General features: G+C 39.9%; 1 protein-coding gene across 3 annotated transcripts in view; it reads right to left on the reverse strand.

The window, feature by feature from the left end:
* The window catches only part of LOC149261278 (actin-related protein 7-like), a 318,254-nt gene extending 299,764 nt beyond the window's left edge, over positions 1 to 18,490 (reverse strand). For all 3 annotated transcript variants that reach the window (XM_089421958.1, XM_089421955.1, XM_089421956.1), the window contains exon 1: positions 17,967 to 18,490. In XM_089421958.1, coding sequence (XP_089278084.1) covers positions 17,967 to 18,044 — 78 coding nt within the window. In that variant the 5' untranslated portion in view covers positions 18,045 to 18,490. The remainder of the gene's footprint in view (positions 1 to 17,966) is intronic.
* Positions 18,491 to 20,473: the final 1,983 nt, after the last annotated feature.

A 20,473-nucleotide genomic window follows, 5' to 3' on the forward strand; every position in this document is an offset into this window, starting at 1 on the left:
ATTACCTTTGTGATGGTCTTGTATACTGACATCTTTCTGTTTACATCAGCATCTTGCATACATATTGACACATCTCCAAAAGAGATATATTGTCAAGGGTCTCTTTCTTTTTCATACTTCATCAAGGTCTTCATATCTTTCATGGAGATATCATAGTCAAATCTTTCAGTCCTTGGATGTTGATTGCCCCTTCCATAGTTGCATATTTCATGATCTCTTCCTTTCTTTCTTCACACATTTTCTTTCCAGAAACTTCTAATCAAAGTTCCTTCAATTTTGTCAACCACCTCATATTTCATATGAGGAGATATTATGTTGATTTCATCTAGTCAATATGTGAACTATGCCTTCCTGCATCCTTTCAAAGGAGGAGATCCTTTCTTTTAATAATGCTCTCGAGATAGAGCATTTATCCACGTTACCTGTAGCCATATGACATGACTCTGTTTTATCAACTACAAGCATACAAACATCATTTTCCTTTAGGTCGTCTAGACTTCCTTCAGCAACTTCCTTGATTGAAAGAACTTCAATTCCTTGATCTAATTCACTTCTTTTGAGATCATTCCACCATCCCATGAATTTCCACAAGTTGGAATTCTTGATGAAAGACTTGCTTCCTTTTACTCTGTGAATCTTCCAATGAAGATTGCAACAAAGGATCTTGAGTATCCTCATTCAGTAAATGTTTCCTTTTGACTAATGTTTGATGTGTTTTGTACTATATGACTTTTCCCTTTTCTCATAAGTACCATTTATGCTTCTAATGAGGTTTCCAAGATTTATATCTTTCCATAGGTGACTGCCATAGACTTCTATATTTCATGCTTCTCTATGATGATTTCACAAGCTCTTGCTCTCAATGCTTCTATGATGCGACGATGCATCCTATCATGCTCCTTAGTGACTCATGATGGCCATATCTTACAATAGAAAACTTGAAAAACAAAAACTTGAAAAGAACTAGGTGAGAAAGACTATCTCAATCATAGTAGATATCTTCTACTTCCTCTTTCTTGGCCAGGCGAGAAACACTAAAAATAATTACATTGCCCTTAATCTCGTAGACTTGTCGTTCCAACAAGTTTTCCTTCATTATCATCCTTCGGGACTACCCCACTTAACTTAGCTAGGAGAGTCTAAACCGATTGAATAAGGATTTAGATTGACAACCCCAGTTCTGAGCGTTATACCTTAGGTGTACACTTTAGGCGACAACAACACCACCTGAAGTACTCTTCCAATCTGTGGAGCATCCTACCCAATCTGCATCTGTGAAGCCCTCAAGCTCACTCCATCAACCTGTTTGTACCACAATCCATCATCTGTTGTGCCTTTGAGATACCTCAAGAGTCAAAACATGTTTCGCAGCAACCCAGTGAACTCTGGTAGGTTCCATCATGAACTAACTCAGTTGGTTGACTGCAAAACAAATATCAGGTCGTGTGTTGAGCAAGTACATCAACGACCCGATGAGTTGCCTATATATTGTAGCATCCACTTGCTCTGCTCTGCTAGCATCCACATTCCTCCACTTTGTGACTAGAGGCATGGCCATGGGCCTGCAATCCTACATCTAAAATCTTTGGAGAATCTATGTAGTGTACTTCCCCTATCCCACGAAGATCTCACCATCACCCTGCCAAACCTCCAATTACAAGAAATAGTGCATAAGCCCCATATCCTTCATCTCAAACTCCCTTGTAAGATCCCCCTTGCAATCCTCGATCAAGTTGTCATCTCCAATCAATATAAGGCAGTCAACATAGAGCACTCGAATGAGCAAAAGCCCTCCAACCATGATGTAGTACAAGTTAGCATCTACCTCACTCTCAGTAAAGCCCAATCCTTGAAGGTAGCTATCAATACGAATGTACCATGCTTTCAGAGTCTGCTTGAGCCCATAAATAACTCTCTTCAACATGCACACATGTGTGTCTCTGTTGAACTTCTCAAGCCCCACTAACTACTCCATATAAATCTCGAACTCAACCACTCTATTGAGGAATGTTGTCTTCACGTCCATTTGGTGGATCTTCCACCCCATCTGTGCTACAAATGCCAGAATAGTCCTAATGGATGAATACTATGCCACTTGGGTAAAGGTCTCATCAAAATCTATGCCCTCAATTTGTGAGAATCCCTTGGCCACAAAACCTGGCCTTGTACCTCTCCACACTCCCATCTGCTCCATGCTTCACCATGTACACCCAATGTGAGCCCACTATTGATTTGCCCTTAGGTCATGGCACAATCTCCCAAACATCGTTCTTCATGATGGAGGAATATTCCTCCACCATGGCATCCTGCCAATCCTGCCACACCTGTTGAGAAGTTGCCTCCTTATAACTAGAAGGATCAATGTCCACCACCCCTGTCTATCCTGTGTGCCTTTGTGGTTGCTTGCTCTACCTAAACATGGTGCTAGGAACTCCAACTTGCTCTTGGGCCTATTAAATCAACTTCTCGGCTCACTTGGCTTTCTTCCTCCCTGTGCTAGGGGTCTCTAACTGAGTAGTTGCATGGTCTCTCCTCCTTATCATCATGCTGTGCAACTCTCTTGCCACCTGCCTGAGACTCAATTTGTGATCCTGGATGAGGCTCCTACTTGGGAGCGAGTAGCCCCTCCATCTCAAGTACTCCCACTTTCTATCGCTCTAAGGACTTCCTCAAAGCTCCGGACTCCTCAAACCTCACATCCTACCTGAGAATTGTCTTCTTGAGTCCTAGTAGACCTGAGCTATCTCATTGTATCCCATGAAAATTCCCTTTTCTGCTATGGGCTCCAATTCCTTCTTTCTATCTTTGGACACATGGCAATAAAATTTTGTGCCAAAGATACAAAAGTGTGAAACATCGGGCTTCTTGCCTATGAAAATCTCCTCCAGTGCAACTCATCCAAGAACCTTGTGTGGACTCTTATTTCGAAGAAATATTGCAGTGTTGCATGCTTCTGCCCGCAACAACATAGGCAATCCCTGATCATGTAACATGGCCTTGGCTGCTCCAATAATATTGTGGTTCTTCCTCTCAACCACCCCATTCTGCTGAGGGTTTTGGGATGCTATCAGGTCTCTCCTAATGCCCTCCTTCGCACACAAATCGTTGAAGGCATTGGAGAAATATTCTCCACCGTGGTCACTTCTCAATGCATTGATCTTCTTCCTTCTCTGGTTTTATACCAGGGCCTTATACTCCATGAACTTGGAGAAGACCTCATCCCTTTTCTTTATAAACAAAATCCAAGTTTTACCAAAATTTCATCTATGAAAGTCTCATAAGAGATGGAGAAGAGAAGGGCCTACATACATATGAATGCACCAACTTCAAAATCCCTTTGGCTCTATTGTCTTGGCCCTGAAAAGAAGTCTTCGCATACTTGCCAAGTGTGCACCCCTTGCACACATCCCGTTGATCAAAACTGCATGTTGGTAATCCTGTGGCTATCTATTGAAGAATCTTTAGCACCCCACGATGCAAGTGTCCCATGTACCTATGCCAGAGTTCTCCAACATCTCTACTCTACTCACCACCTGCCTTGTTGCACATGTCTCAACTTGCAACTTGTAAAGGTTCTTCGCCCTCACACCTATCCACTTCACTGCTCCAGAAGCTAAGTGTTTGAGGTAAGCCTTACCTCTATTGAAGATGACATCATATCCCTTGTCCTCAAGGGTAGCTACTGAAACAAGGTTCTTCTTCAAGCCTAAAACATAGAGGACATCAGTGAGATGGAAAGGGCTCCCAAACTCCCTCTCAAAGCTGACAATACTAACTCCCCTAGATGTGTACTTGCCATCATCTCCTAGCTCGATCTGCAACTGCATGTCCTCCTTCAGCTAGCTGAAATACTTTTTGTTCCCGATCATGTGGAAGGAGGCTCCAGAATCAAGATACAATGTGTTGCTCCCTATTCAGCTTGCCAGGCAAGCTATCAATGAGAAATCTTTCTCAAACTGAGTAGCAAACCCCTCTGACTCAGCTGATGCAGTCGCATGATTCTTACTGGACCTCTTATTCCGATTAGGACACTTAGTAGCATAGTACCCAAACTCATGGCAATGGAAGCACTTGATCTTACTCAGATCCTTCTTCTTCTTCCTGCCCTTCTAACTAGACTCATCCTTCCCTTTGCCTTTCTTCCCATTGGATTTGCCTGCCATAGCAAAGTTCTCCTCATCCTCTACGTTTATTGATCTACCATCTCAAGTCCCTCTTCAGATCTCTTCCTGAATGCAGTTGGTCCATAACCTTTCCCAACCAAGAAAATTCTTTCATCCACTGACAACATCCGAGAAACTATACCAAGACTTATGAAGTCCTAGTAGAGCAATGCTCACAAGGTCACTTTTTGGTACAATGACACCCACACCACCTAGCTTATCTTGAACTTGAGTGGACTTTGAAAGATATGAGACGATGGGCTCTCTTTTGCTCATCCTGATGCTCCTTAGCTTCTCCTTGAGAGCTAGCTCCCTAGCATCACTAGTACCCTAAAACAGATCCAAGATGGCATTGACCATCTCAAACGTTGTCCTCTTCTCATAGAGATGAGGAATAATATGATCTTTCACCCCCTCTAGAATAATCCTCTTTGCCTTGATATCATTCTTAGTATGTTGGGCCAACGGTTGGGGATCTTGGCGTGGCAGGATTTGATTCTTGATAGAACATACCTAAAATTAACATGGTATCGAAGCTGAGGTGAAGACAATGCCCAAGCAAGAGTGAAAGAGCAATCACCGAAGACAGTTGGGAAAGGACAAAAGGATCAGTGGAATCCTCATCCCTCTTTAAATTCACCAAGGGTGAAGTCGAAGCAGAGAATATTATCAGAACGACGCGGCGGAATATGGCCTACCTAAAGATCACTTCATTAGAAGACCGGATCTCGGGGTGGAAGGAAAGACAGATAACTAGTTCAGCCACTATGCGAAGGAGTGTCTGAATGGCAGGTACACATCACTTGATGATGATAACAATCATTCCAGGGACATCTTCAATGATCAAAGGAATGACAGGTAATGCAAGTCATCAAGGAAATGGTCGACTCTTCATAGAAAGCAAGGAACCCCAGGTATGAAGAATCAAATGTTATTTCTAATAAGATAAAGAAGCGTTATCTTATATTGGCCCTCTCCTTCAGATTCTTTGGGAATCTGGCTTATAGATTGTAGTGCTTCAAGGCACTTCATTGGATAGATGGGTGCACTCTCTAATTTGGTAGAGATGGAAACAATCGTGGGATTATACTTGGAGTCGATGCCACCTATCCCGGAAAGGGTGTAGGGAATGTTAACTCTCAATTCCATAAGGGTAACTCGATTCATTTACAGAATCTCTTTTATGTACCTGATCACAAGAAGAACCTAGTGTCCATCTCAAAAATGGAAGTCAAAGGTTTCAAGGTGGCATTCATCGATGGAAAGGTACGTGTTAAAAAATATAATTTTCAAAGATGCTTTTTCTCATGGGTTCAGGGTTGGCAATTTGTATCAAGTTACAGGATGGTCCATTGTGGATCATGTCAATTGACATATCGCATCTATAACACCAGAGGTCTACCTATGGGGCTCTACCTGATGTGAGTCAAATGGTGATAGGGATGTTTAAATCAGTGTTGTTAAAATTAAAATCGCGATTTAATGAAAAAATCGCGATTTTTTCATCTTGTCGATCAAATCGCGATTTTTATACGAAAAAATCGCCTACTTTTTTTTGCCGATTTTTATTGAAAAAATCGCGCTTTTTCAAAAAATCGCGATTTTTTCGAAAAAAGCGCGATTTTTAACGAAAAAATCGTGGGGGCTCAAGACAGCATAGTTTTATAACTTTTTTTGGGTTTTTTCATGCAATTTTTTTTGAAAGAAACAAATAATTTTTGAGTGGGGTAGCTTAATGATCAAGTCTAGGCCCTAGTATGGATATGCTATTCATGGTAATGTTAAATTCTTAAAGTAAAAGTGACATTCTCCTTAATCTTCATTTTCATCCTTTTACTTAAATTTTTAACATTACCATGAAATGACTCAGGATGTTTGAGAGTGGTTCCAGCCTCATTGGATTTCATATGGAGAAAGTAGAATTTTAGATTTCATTTAAAATCCAGCAGACTTATCAGTTTTTCAGGATTTCAGGATTGGGAGATTGTAATGTTTCCAGGTGACACCACCTGCCCGGGCTACCCCTGCCACCAGTAGAGGACGTGGTCTACCTCCTATAGCTCCTACTTCTAGTTCTTCAACGTCTAGAGCACATCAGACTCCACTGCCATTTCCACCTGCACGGGCACCAGCATCTACATCTAGAGGGAAAGGGAAAGCTGTGGCATTTTCTCGCAAGAGGGGCAGAGGAAATCAATAGGATTAGACTTTCATTTTATTGTATATGACATTATGACATGATGAGATACATTATCATATTTTTTGTTGATATTTTGAGGCTGAGTTGGGACTCAGGAGTCAGGACTTACTATTCAGGACATGATTCAATGTTATGTGTGATTTTAGCGCTAGAAATGATATTAAACATCTTATATGTTAGTTTTTTTATCATATTTATGTGTCAATGTATTTATTTTATGTTGTAGATGGTTTAGATATTAAAAAAATTGAAAAAAAATGAAAAAAAAATGAATATTTTTGTGCCAAACGCTTTTTTCCCGCTTTTGCCGATTTTTTCCGCTTTTTTCCCGGCGCCGATTTAATCCCGATCGCGCTTTTAACAACATTGGTTTAAATTCAAGTAGAGCATGAAGGTACATGTCTGAGATGTACCGAAGGAAAATCTTATAAGGGGACCATTCCCCTCATGCAGCAGGTCCACAGGTTTGGAACAACCCGAGGAGTTTGAGATTCATGATCGGGAATCTCATGTATACAGGTGGAAGAAAGCCCTCTGTGGCTTGAAGCAAAACACCGCGGGCATAGTATGAGAGGATTGATAGCTATCTGATGAAGCTGAGATTCACTAGGAGTGAAACCGATCCAAACAATTACCTGAAGGTTGTGGATGATAGACCTCTCATACCGGCACCTTATGAGGACAACCTATTTCTGACAGGTGTAGACCCTCTCATTTGCAGAAGTAAGAGGGAGTTGGATTCCGGATGTGAAATGATAAACTGCAAGCCTGTGACTACCTCGAGGATCTTAACTTTCAGAAGTTATATGGTAGTGATGTCGGACCAAATTTGGGAAATGCCTCTAAGTTTCATAAACTCATTCGCGTTGATGTTCTTGGTGAACTTTCGTCCGAACATATGTTTTGCAGTTAGCATGGTGAGCTCATATTTGGTTGAGCCTCACTGGATTGGTGACAAGAATCTTCTAAGATATCTTCGGGGCACAATCTCTCATGGATTGAGATACACTGCCAGAAATACGAAACTGCATGATTATTCGAATGCTAATTGGGTAAGCAGTGTGGAGGATCACGAGAGCACTTCTCAGTGCCGATTCTCTTTAGATTCTGTTTCGATATCATGGATGAGCAGAAAGCAGAAGTAGGTTGCTATAAGCACCGCCGAAACTGAATACATAGCTACGTGTATGATATCGTGTGAAGCTACATGGTTGCAGAAGCTCTTAAGTGAGTTGCTTGTACACATGATGAATACCACTGTGATTCTCTGTGACCACCAAAGGGGGGATTCGATTATTGAGGAATCCCGTATTCGATGATTGCTCCAGCGGATAGACATCAAATACTGCCTTATCTGCAATATGGTAAGTCGATGAGCGAGGAGGCTCCACCACATTGAGACTGATGTATAGGTCACAGACATTTTGTCAAAGCCCCGGGGAAAGGTCAAATTTGTGACTTTCCCGAACGACATGGAGTCATTGAGAGACCTTCTTACAAGGGTCCTGCATGTTGCATGCATTGAGCTCTGGGAGCTCTGGGGGGCTTGGAGTACTTACTGGAGCAACATACGACCACAGGGCGACTCACCCTCTGCTGGTGGTGTGCTATGAACAGGATGATTAGTTCTTCCGTGGCCCAGGATAATTAGTTCTCCCGTGGAAACTGTGGAACAGGATGATTAGTTCTCCTGTGGGCTAGGATGATTAGTTCTCCTGTGGCAACTGTGGAACAAGATGACTAGTTCTCCTATGGGCCAGGACGATTTGTTCTCCGTGGCGACTATGGAACAGGATGATTAGTTCTCCTGTGGGCCAGGATGATTTGTTCTCCGTGGCGACTGTGGAACAGGATGATTAGTTCTCCTGTGGGCCAAGATGATTAGTTCTCCGTGGCATCCACTGACAGGATGATTCATTCTCCTTTGGATAGGATGATTAGTTCTCCTATCGAGGCATCCTACCCATGCAGTTTAGGACTCATGAGAAGTACCTCTCATCTGATCAATGAGCAAGGAAATGAGGATAGGGACCATAGTAGTACTATCGATGGACGCATCGTTGTATCTACCGTACTCCCTATGCTAGGATGACCTCCATTGGTCTGGGATCAGTATGAGTGGTTTGGGACACTCTCTTGTCACATTGATCTGGGATCAGTGTGAGTGGTTTGAGACACTCTCTTGTGACATTGATTTGAGATCAATGAAACTGATCTGGGATCAGTATGAGTGGTTTGAGACACTCTCTTATGATATTGATATGGGATCAATAAAACTGACTTCGGATCAGTAAGAGTGATGTGACACACGCTCTTCAGATGACACTGACTTCGGGTCAATAGAGAATGGTATGAGACATTCTCAATCAATTCTTCTTCTTCATGGTTCAACAGTGCAAGGCACTGATGGGAGAGATAGTACAGTCGGACATATGGATCAACAGATGGTGTTCTCCCTAGTTGAGAGGGAGTGTTATAATTCGCAACTAGGGCCAAACTCCATGTGGGTCATCTTATTTATGGCAGCTGATATTTTTCTTGGATCACTCTCATCGAGAGGTGTGGGATTGATCTAAAGATCATTCGATTCCAATAAGTATTCATGGAGTTATGAATTTATTTGCGTTATAAGACAATTCGTCAAGGTCGGCCAGCAACCAAGTAAACCCCACATGTGCTCAACGATTTAGTATAAATAGAGGTGGCCTTCAAGTCATTTCAACACACTAGGGATCTCTTCCTCTCTCTACTTGTCTTTGGGTTTTAGTAGGAGAAGAGATCCTAAGGAATAACGTTGCCCTGATCCAGAGGGCATAAAGCCGGAAAAGCCGAAACTGTCGGAACTGCCGAAAAGCTGGAAATGTTGGAACTGTCGGAAAAGCCGAAACTGCAGGAAAAGCTGGAACTGTCGGAACTGTCGAAAAAGCCGGAATTGTCGGAACTGCCGGAAAAGCCAGAACTGTAAGGACTGTCAGAACTGCCGGGAACAGCCGGAACTACCGGGAATGGTTGGAACTACCAGGGACAACCGGAACTGCTGAAACAGTCGGAGCATCTGTCTCCGAAGGAGAGCGGCATGCAAGGGATAACTAACTAACATTGGGACAATTGTATGGTACTTAGCAACAAATACACCAAGCATGCAATGTTACAACTAGCATGCAAGGGACAGCTAGCATGCAACAGCAAGCATGCAAAGGACATCAAGCAAGCTAGGGACAACAAGCAAGCAAGGTGCAGCCAACACATAGGTCAGTATGGCAACATGGTGCAGCAATGGCACATAATGCAGTATAGTGATGGGTACAGTCATGATTAATGAAGCGTGATGAGATGCAGCATAGTGATGATGGGTGCAGCACGGTGAGGTGTAGCATGATGACGAAATGCAGCACAACGATAGGTGAAGGAGTCACCTTGGAGAATCAGTTGAAGCAACATGTCTTCAATTGATCTCATGTATCATCTTCTTAGAGATGATCTATGCTCTTATTTAGATAAGTCAAAGTGTTGACTTCTGTTGTAAACGTACTATCTCTCTTTCTCTGCTGAACTATTGAAGAACATATAAGAAGAATTGATCAAGGGTTTCCCCACATTGGGGTTTGTCCCTGGCTAGCGCCACATCTTGTGTCCTCTTGTCTTGGCTTGTCTTCTGCGATTTATGTTTATGTTCTATCTGCATTTACTTTAATGCTGATGTGATTGTTAATCTGGAAAGATATTGAGCTAACCGTGAAAATTGAAATAAATTGCTCTAAGCATAGAACATACCTAAAATTAACATTGATGCTCCATTTAAACAATGATCCGCTCTTAGTCCTTGGTATCCCATCCTCCTCGTCCAAAGAACTGCTCTTCACAAATCTGATCTCTTGGTGTTGGTCTTCATGTTGTTCTTTGCTCTGACACCATGTAGAATTTCCTTGAAATTTTGCAACTGCTTGAATGAACAGACTGAAACTAACTTCGATTCACCAAAACATAGATTTTTTCTACTCTAAATAAGCAGCAGAATAGAAATAGTGATGAAAACACAGTTACACAATAACACAATAATTTTGCTAGGGCACCTGACTAGGAAAACCCTCTCCTTGCTATAGAATTTATTAACAAAGTTTAAGCAATAGATCACTTACAAGGCAATACATTTTCACTAGAAGACACACTTGTTCTCTCTTCTTAGACCAAGCATGAAACACCCTGCAAATAGCCCTAATCCAACTCCTCTTTCCTTGCGCAGTGTCTCCCTATTTCCTAGCATTGGAAGTCTCTTATTTCCTAGCCCAAAATAGGCTCCTATTGTTTAGGAATTTACTCTGAAATCCTAGCGCAAACCTGCAAGGAAATTCTCTCTCTCAAATCTGTGTACAGGGTTCTCCTTGATATGCTCTCCTAGCAAGAAGCTCTCCTCTCACAAACTCATGCAAACAATAATGATACAAGTTGTGCCTTCATCCTCCTTTTATCAATTTGATTCATGCTAATTCAGGCAAGTATAAATTTAGAACAACGGTTGTGATTGATAAGTTAATTTAGTTCGAACTGAACCCTCTCCACTCATAACTTGGATTCATAATTAGTCTTTGCCTCAATCGAAACTAAAGCTCCCAACTCATCTTATCCCAAACTCAAAATGCCTATTAGAAGTCCGCTTGACTGTTCTTCCAACTCCACGCATGAGATCACCAACTCGTCCATTGCCACAAACTCGTCTATGAGAAAAGAAAGATTGATCGTGGTCTTTCTTGACTAAAGCACGAATCAAGAAGTCCTTCTCTCGCTATTATTTTAAACATTTTTCTAACAATAAATTAGCATGAAGCCCATATATTATAAAACAAGAAAAAAAGTAGGAAATCAGATTTTCCCCCAAAGAAAGGATATCCAGAAATGCCTAGGACATGTTTCCTAGGCATTTTCACACCAAAAACATTTCCTTTGCAATAATAATAAGGAATAATGATGTTTCAATTTCTTTGGTTATACCTCTCTAACGCACAAAATAAAAAAGACGATGATAAAGAATTTGACATGTTATATGAAGAAAACAATAGTGAGATAACACTTTTGGACAGACTGTGATATGCCTCCTAGATATCAAATGGAGATATGCTCAATATACATAGTAAATTAAAGGATCAAACAACTTAACATATTAGTTAATTATGGTAGTGCTCAGAATTTTGTCAATCTAAAAAAGGATTCAGTACTAAATTCATTTGTATATCCAATCAAAGAATTCCAACTAATTGCACAACATGCGGCTTTTGTATTAGAATGTCATAAGGTCCCATTAAGCATGGGCAACTGCAATCTGAATAATCATTTTTGCCATAATTATTAGAGGAAATGACATATGAGCAGCTCAAAGGCTAATAACTCTAGAAACTTTGTGAATGAGCTTAGAAAAATTTATAAGATGCGAGTTAGAAGGGCGTTGTTCCAGAGTTATTGCCTCCTTCAACTCCTAAAAAGCTTATTGCCTCACCAAAAGGACAAACACATCAAATGTGTCACACTGTCAAGTAATAATATAATGAAACTATCCCGGATGCGGGTGTTTAGGCACGTAGGTACTATGCATCAACCTTGGGTTGGCAAGTGGCGAGGCCACCTGGCCACCCACGCTTCCACTCAGAAGCATATACAGAAAGCCACCGCCGATATTAATGGCACATTAATGAACTGCGCGGGTCGAGGCTTCATCAATTTGGTTTTTAAGATGGCCTCTTCAAACCATCTTCCCCCCGCTCCGCCTCCTCTGAACTGCAATTGTCTCCCTGCTGCTGCAGAGCCGAGCTCGCACACGACAACGAGGAGACACTGCCAAGTTTTGTGCTGCATTGAGATGGTGGATGGTGCACATTTCTCGCAGAGTCTTCTATGCTGCCTACAGACTGGTTCTTTGGTCTTGAATCTCTACTCTGAACCGCTGATTACAGGTCCTTCTATTCCCATTGACCACTCATTCTTTGGCACTGCTCCTTCTCGTCCTCGTCCACTCAATTTTGCCCAAGTGAGCATGCCTCGTCTGCGTCATTGAATGCGCTGCAGGAGGGGCAGTAGCAGAGGAAGATTGCCCCCCTCCTTGTCCCTCTCTGACTCGTCCCCCTCTGACTCATCCTCCCCTTCAATAGCTCATTTCTCTGGACACTACCCAGCCACTCGCAGCGGTCGGGCTCGGGCTCAGATTGCAAGTCTTCGGCCTATTGACGCTGCTCCCCAGCCTCCTGTTGCATCTGTATCATCTCTGCAACCCAGTCATTCTGCACAATTTCAATTTCGCTGCATGTTGGAACGTCCCTGCATAATAGCAACTATCTCGATGGCATTTAGAGAGGAGCCACAAAACTCTGAAGACCCAGCCCGCAATACTCAGGTGCGGAACACCACCAGCAAGAGAAAAGCCCTTGGAAGCAACTCAGGGACGCATAGAAGCAGTGAAGCAGCTCAGGGACACACCAATCTAGGTCACTTCAAGAACATGGAAGAAACTTCGAGAGATAAACAAGATGCAAAAGATGACATGGAGGCGTACATGTGTCTGATAGTGGAAGAACCTCATCCTTCTAACAACACCTAGCTGGTCAATGTTTTTCAAGTTCTGGGTTCCTGACACCCAATACTATGGGTCTATTCTGGTGTTTTTTTTAATGCAATGTTGTTAATTTTGATGATTGTTCAAAAAATTGTTCCACTCTGGCACTATAGGCTATTACCCCTGCGTGGGCAGCAAACTCTTATAGTTTTGGACTAGTTTTGGACTAGTTTCCTCGGTGCGGGCAATTTCTTTCCAGTCTTTTGTTGTTAAACATGGCATAATTTAGGGCTTTCTCTGCAGAGGCCGGTGCCTCCTTGTACTACTTTTGTTACATTAATAGAATTAGTCTAATTTAAAAATATATATATATAATGAAACTATACCGCAATGTCTTTACATAAATCTCAAATAAAATGTATCCAAATACATCAGAATCCACAAAGATACCTAAGAACCATGTTACTTGGGAGCGGGAGCGGGAGCGGGAGCGGAAAAGCGGGAGCGGGGAGCGACCATTTTCAGAAGCTCCCGGTTTGGGAGCGAATCCCAGAGCGATTTTTTAAAAATATATATATTTTTTATATTTTTTAATTTTTTATACACATATGTCAACAAAAACATGTAGAATGATGAATTAGATATAAAAAACATAAAAAAGCATAGATTGAACCATATAACAACAATCATCTAGAAGTTATAATCTTCATCAACCACGTCCGCAAGTTAGTAACATAGTAACATACAACATATTGAGTTTCATGATTCATCAATCTTAAAGTTTCAAGCTTTCAAAATTCAATATATAACATTTATCATCATTGATCACCAAAGTTGTACTTGTAAGCTAAGTGTAACCATTACAACAAATAATATCTAACATGAAATGAAATGTTATAAAATGAAATGAAATGAAACAACTTTCAACTTTCATGAAGCATCATATTCATAATTCATTACTAATGAGTTATAATTGAGATATATTGTTTAAAAAAATATCATAATAAATATGAAAGAGTCAATAGTTATAAAAGCTACTAGAAACTAGAAAAGAGAAGTAAATCTATTATCTATTTCTTATGCTTGGGCCTCTTGCCACCACGAGAAATGTCTAATTTTTTAGTCTTGTTGCAAAATCAGGATCTTTGTCATTAATATCACCCTCCAAGCATTAATATCCAGAGGTATCTTTGTCATTATCTTTGTATCTGTATAGGGATCTTTGTCATTAATATCACCCTCTAAGCATTAACATAAGATAGAAAAAGCATAGCATGTCAAGTCAAGATTTTGTTTGAGTGATGCGTACATTTTTAGAAGGGTCATGATAGAGGAGTTCGACAACCAATGTCACTAACATCAAGGTACATAAAGGGATTGGTACTCTTGATTAAATACGAATTCCATACCCTAATACATGACAAAATTCAATGCAAACATTGCAATCCCCCAATCCTGAAATCCTGAAAAACTGTTAAGTCTGCTGGATTTTGAATGAAATCTAAAATTCTACTTTCTCCATATGAAATCCAATGAGGACGAAACCACTCTCAAACATCCTGAGTCATTTCATGGTAATGTTAAAAATTTAAGTAAAAGGATGAAAATGAAAATTAAAGAAAATGTCACTTTTACTTTAAGAATTTAACATTACCATGAATAGCATATCAATACTAGGGCCTAGACTTGATCATTAAGCTGCCCCACTCAAAAACTATTTGTTTCTTTCAAAAAAAATTGCATTTCGAACATTACTACAAAAAAAAAAATGCAAAAAAGGCAAAACACTCCCGAAAACGCTCCGGAAAAGGCAGGGAGCGAAAAAAAATTTAGGGAGCGCGCTCCCGCCCGGAGCGCGGATTGGGAGCGGGAGCGGGGGGGGGGGGGGGGGGGCGCTCCCCCGCAACACTGCCTAAGAAATAGATGCATGACAAATTATGCAATAATCAATGTCATAAGAGAAGTCTAAACAAAGGAGATCATCGTCAAACTACCCTCTTTGATGATCTCTCAATTCAATTATGAACAGCAATTATCCTGAAATTTTACGCACAAGCCAAATAGAATCCAATAAACTTTAGCATTGGCAACCTGGAGTCTCACACCTTTAACATAATAGAATACTTTCCCCATTTTACATTTGTTCCATTTTCTTCCCAATTATTAGACAATGCATTTCACCAACTTTATAGCCTCTCAAAAATCTTAAACCTTACCAATAATCTCTTTCTTTGTCCCTATATGTATTTCAACTCTTGTATGTTATAACTCCGCAACTCTACCCTTATTGCTCCTCAAGATTTTTGTCTATTGTCACCCATATCAAAGCCATGCCCCGCAAGTTTTAATTGCCATTCTTCAAATTTGGGAAGGGGCAAACTCTTTTCCTTCCTTTGAACAAACTAATACATATGACCCTTCAACCAAGTAGAAAACTGATACAATACCTTTTCATGCCTATGGCAACCCCATCTTAACAACATATTCACATATTTTTAATATTTACCTACCTTTTCCCTGTGATAAGCCAACATTGAGTAAAAACAGCCTACCAATGTGAGATACCTGTAAGTGGAACCAAGTTCCTTTCCATCCAAACAAAATTGTTATAAAACTACAATCTGTGAAAATTCAAAATATAACAGATAATCATAGCGAAGAAACCAAAGAAATACAAGAAAATGGAGTGTCAAAGAACGTTGCTATCAGCTTTAAGCAAAGGCAAAACATGAAGTAAGAAGGAATGGATCATGTATTTACCTATTAGATGAACGTCAGGAAAAATGGTAAGGTAAACAAAACAAGCTCTGCAAATATTTGAAAACAAAACTCCCAAACTACGATACCAAGCAAACTAGGAAAGAGCTTAACAAATGCCACGAGGAGATTTCCAAGCCAAAAGTCTAACAGATTGCCCAATAGTATAATAAGCTAATACACGTCAGACAAAGTATGAGAATGGAAAACCACTTGCACTGATTATAAAAGCAACACTTTTACTTAAATGCCAGTTATTCTGGTGGGTGATTTCTGCTAGTTTGAATGTAAGTATCATGAGGTTTTGCACAAGAGAAGCAAGGTGCACTCTACAGCCCAGATAATGGTTATCATAGCTATTACTCAAAGTTGTAGCCAGAAAATCAAATAAACGCAAGAAGATGGATTGTCAAAGAAAGTTGTTATGAGCTTTAAGCAAAGGTGTAACATAAGGTAAGAAGAAATGGATCATACATTTCACAAAGAGATGGGCATTGCCACATTAGGATGGATCATGACGTAAACAAAACAAGCTCCACAAAGCTTTCAAAAGAAAACTCCCAAACTATGATACCAGGTAAACTAGGAAAGATCTAAATAAATGCCATGAGTAGGTTTTCAAGCCAAAAGTCTAACAGATGGCCCAATACTACATTAAGGCCAATACACCTCAGACAAAGCATGTAATTGGAACCACTTGACCGGATGATAAAAGCAACAATTCTACTTAAATGCCAGTTATTCTGGTGGGTATTTTCTGCACCCTGAGAAACAAAGTGCATTCTAGAGCCCAGGTAGGGCTGGTCAGGGTGGGAGTGATCGGGCATGAAGAGGAATGACGAGTTAAACAAAACAATCTCCAGAAAACTTTCAAAAGAAAATTCCCAAACTGTGATACCAGGCAAACTAGGAAAGACCTAAATAAATGCCACAAGTAGGTTTTCAAGCCAAAAGTCTAACAGATGGCCCAATACTACATTGAAGCCAATACACCTCACACAAAGCATACGAGTGGAACCACTTGACCCAATGATAAAAGCAACAGTTCTACTTAAATGCCAGTGATTCTGGTGGGTATTTTCTGCACCTAGAGAAGTAAGGTGCATCCTACAGCCCAGGTAGGGCTGGTCGGGGTGAGGATGACCCCTCGATTCTTCATTTTTGTGTTCCTATGTAATGGTGCACCGAATCTAGATGATCCACTTGGTGCAGTGAATATGGACAGTAGCAGAGAGTCATCTTAACCCAGGTCTGAAATGCATCTCAAGATTACTTGAAATACACATTCTCACTATTGGCATATCCAAATGGCATTTCTGCTAATTTAAATGCAAACAACGCAAATTTCTGCACAATGAGTATTGAGGGGCTGGTTGGGTAGGAGTGATCCATCAATTCTTCATTTTTGTGTGCCTATGTAATGGTGCATTGAATCCAGATGATGCACTGGGTGCAATGAATATGAACAATAGCAGTGCCTCATCTTAACCCAGGTCTGATATGCATCTCAAGGTTACTCGAAATACACATCCTTACTATTGGCATCTCCAAATGATTGTTTCTGCTACTCTGAATGCAAACAACGCAAATTTCTGCACAATGAGAAGTAAGGTGCATTCGACAGCCCAGATTGCGGTGGGGGTGAGGCCGAGGAGATCCATCAACTCTTCATGTATGTGCACGCAAGCATGCCCACATAACAGTAAATTGAATCTAGACGTGGATTGGTAATGGACACTAGCAGAGAATCATCTAAACCTGGGTCTAATATGCACCTAGGCCTTCAAGGTTGCAGAGCTTGGGTATACATGTCTCCAGTTACCTCGAGCTGCATATCAGACCCTGCTCGGGTTTAGATGCGTAGATATCCAAGTTAAGGTCATTCCACAAACTTCCGATCTGTTGTTCCAAGATTATTGGTATCACAACTTGCCTTTAGCAAATAAAATGGAAGCCGTGAAAGTTCCAAAGATGTCAAGCAACGGTTTAAGCGAACAGAAGAAAAACATTTTAAATTATACAGGGGGCATCAACAAGGGAAAATGATGACTCTTAACGTCAACAGAGAAGTAACGGAATATCAAAAAAGAAATGTTTCATCGGGTGAATAATCGTTTAGGTACCAATACCCTGAAATCAGGCACAATTCTAGAGCATAGTCATGAGCTTAATCGTGAAAGAGCAAACAACTACAGATTGCATAGATTGTTATAAAATACAGAAACTTAAACTACCCAATGAAGGGATTTCGGTACAGAGCGTAATGAATCATATACCAAATGTTGTAATGGAGAAAAGAAGATACCATGGCTGGGTTCCTGTCGGGTACAGCATAGCCTGCCTTGAGAAGACTCGAACCTGCATCGATGACCACTGCTTCCATCGTTCAACGCTCTGATTTTCACTATTTTCCTTACCTGATCCTAACTCTACGGTACTCTCCACGTGCTACCGGAAAAATAAACAGAAGTGTCTAAAACAAAGGTTTCACAGCAATCTGCTGGGTTTATCAACCTGTTCAAAATATATGACTCAGCTGAATTGATATTATGAGCAGGAGGAACATGGATTCTTCTGTGTTATACCTTCTTGGGTTGGGGGCTATCAGACTTAAAAAGGGGTTCTCCTACTATCCTTTTTTCAAAATTAACAGGGAAGGAGAAGAGCGGGAGGGAATTCCAAAGGGATTGAAGAAATATTCACAGAAGGAACGGTTTTTAAATCATGGATCTCACTATCACAGGCATTCATTAATTGGTTCGAGTTTATTTTCAGCGGTTTCGATGAGGTTGTCGTAGAATTTTGACAATGATCGTCGTTTGTAATTTTTTTTGGGGATTGAGTTCGAAATTATTTTCATGTAATTTATTGATTTGTTAGACTTGTTTTAGGTTTTGGAAAGTAATTTTATCTAATTTGTTGATTTGTTTCAGTTATCTTTGGGGAGTAGGATTTGGTTTATCACTTCAATAAATTACATTATAATTTTAATTTTAATAAATTTATTTTAATTAATATTATTAAAAAAATGATGTATTTTGTATTTTATTCTTTATATTTAATTTTTTATTTATATTGAGTTATATTTTTTGGGTTTAATATATTGAAAGTATTGGATTATTTTTATTTTATGATGAAATTTTATTCACAAACTTATTTTAAATTATAGGATTGCAATGTCATAATTCTAGATGGATTGGAATATTTGTATTTTGGAAATTTTTAATATTTTTTCACATATTTAATTTTGAATTAAAGTAAAATTTACACCATTTTATATTTATAAAAGTCTAAATAAATAAGCATGCTAAAGGGCAAGTAGGTTTTAGACCTAAACATTCCACAGATGATCATTGTATAACTTGAAGGCACATTATTGAAAAAGTTTGGGAGAAAAAGGAAGAAGTCTTTTGTTACTTTGTTGATTTCAGAAAAGCGTTTGACTCAGTTCCTAGGGATAAGCTTTGTCACATAATGGAGGAACTTGGGGTTCCTAAACATTTGAGAACAGTTGTGCATAGGCTGTATGAAGAGGTGAAAGTCAAAATTAGAACTTCAGAAGGCATTTTTGAAAGTTTTAGAAACGATATCGGGGTCAAGCAAGGTTGCCTACTGTCTCCTACCCTTTTTGGTTTATATATCGACAAGCTTGAGTGGTTAAATTCGCAAGGGGGTGATGGTATCTATTTGGGTAAATTTGTTATAAGGCTTCTTTTGTATGCAGATGACCTTATTCTGATTGCTAAATCGGCTCTTGGTTTGCAAGAGCACTTACTATCCCTTGAGCATTTTTGTAGAAGTGTGGGGATGCAAGTCAATATCAACAAAACGAAAGTAGTGGTCTTCTCTAAGAAAAGAAAACATAACCAGCATAAGTTCTACTTTGAAGGCAACATTTTGGAAGAAGTTGCAGATTACAAATACCTTGGAATTGACTTCAACAAAAATCTAAGTTGGAATGGTTGTAGAAAGAAAAGAACTTTGGGGGGTTGGAAAGCATTTTATACTTTTCAAAATAGGTGTAGAGAAGCAGAGTTATGGGACTGGAAAACCACTCAAACTCTTTTTGGGCTTCTAGTGATTCCAGTGATTCTCTATGGTTGTGAACTATGGGCCAACAGTACATCCGACATGCAGTGGAGACAAATTGAGAAAATTCAGAAGCGTTTGATTACAAACAAATTTAAGATTAAAAGTGCAATTCCTTATGATATCTTGTTAAGTGAAATAGGGATTGCTCCTATTGAAGTAATTGCTATGGTGTGAGTCATAAGGTATTTAAAAAAAATTGAGCAAATGTAAGAGGGTAGATGGCTTAAAGTTGTCTTTAATGATAGATTGTGCAAGAGAAAAAAAAACTTGGAAATGATTTATTAAATGGGGTATTTGCTTGAACATGTGTCCCATAAACAGCAAAGAGATAAAAGCTTTTGTTATGGAAAAGTTCCACAAGTGTACTTGGGATAAGGAGCTAGGAAGAAAGAAAAATTACTATATTGAAGTGTTTAATCCCACTCATAGTCATCAACCAAAAGTATATATAGAATCCAATATCTCTCGGAGAGCCAAAAATCTTATTGCTCAGTTAAGGACTAATTCTCCTCAACTCCGTTGTGAAACAGGGTGTTGGAAAAGGCCAAATGAAGTGTGGGAGGAAATAGTATGCATTTTTTGTTTTTCCTGAAAAGTGGAAACAGAAAAATATTTCATTTTAGAATGTGAGTTCTTCAAAGACAACATGGAAAGTTATGCATATATGTTGGCAGCGAGCTCTTCGGATAATCTATTTAGCGAGGGGTTTGTCGAGAAGCT

Source organism: Pinus tabuliformis, chromosome 6 (genome assembly GCF_031772625.1).
Source record: "Pinus tabuliformis cultivar Carrire ecotype Pingquan chromosome 6, CPIR1, whole genome shotgun sequence".
Lineage (NCBI taxonomy): Eukaryota > Viridiplantae > Streptophyta > Pinopsida > Pinales > Pinaceae > Pinus > Pinus tabuliformis.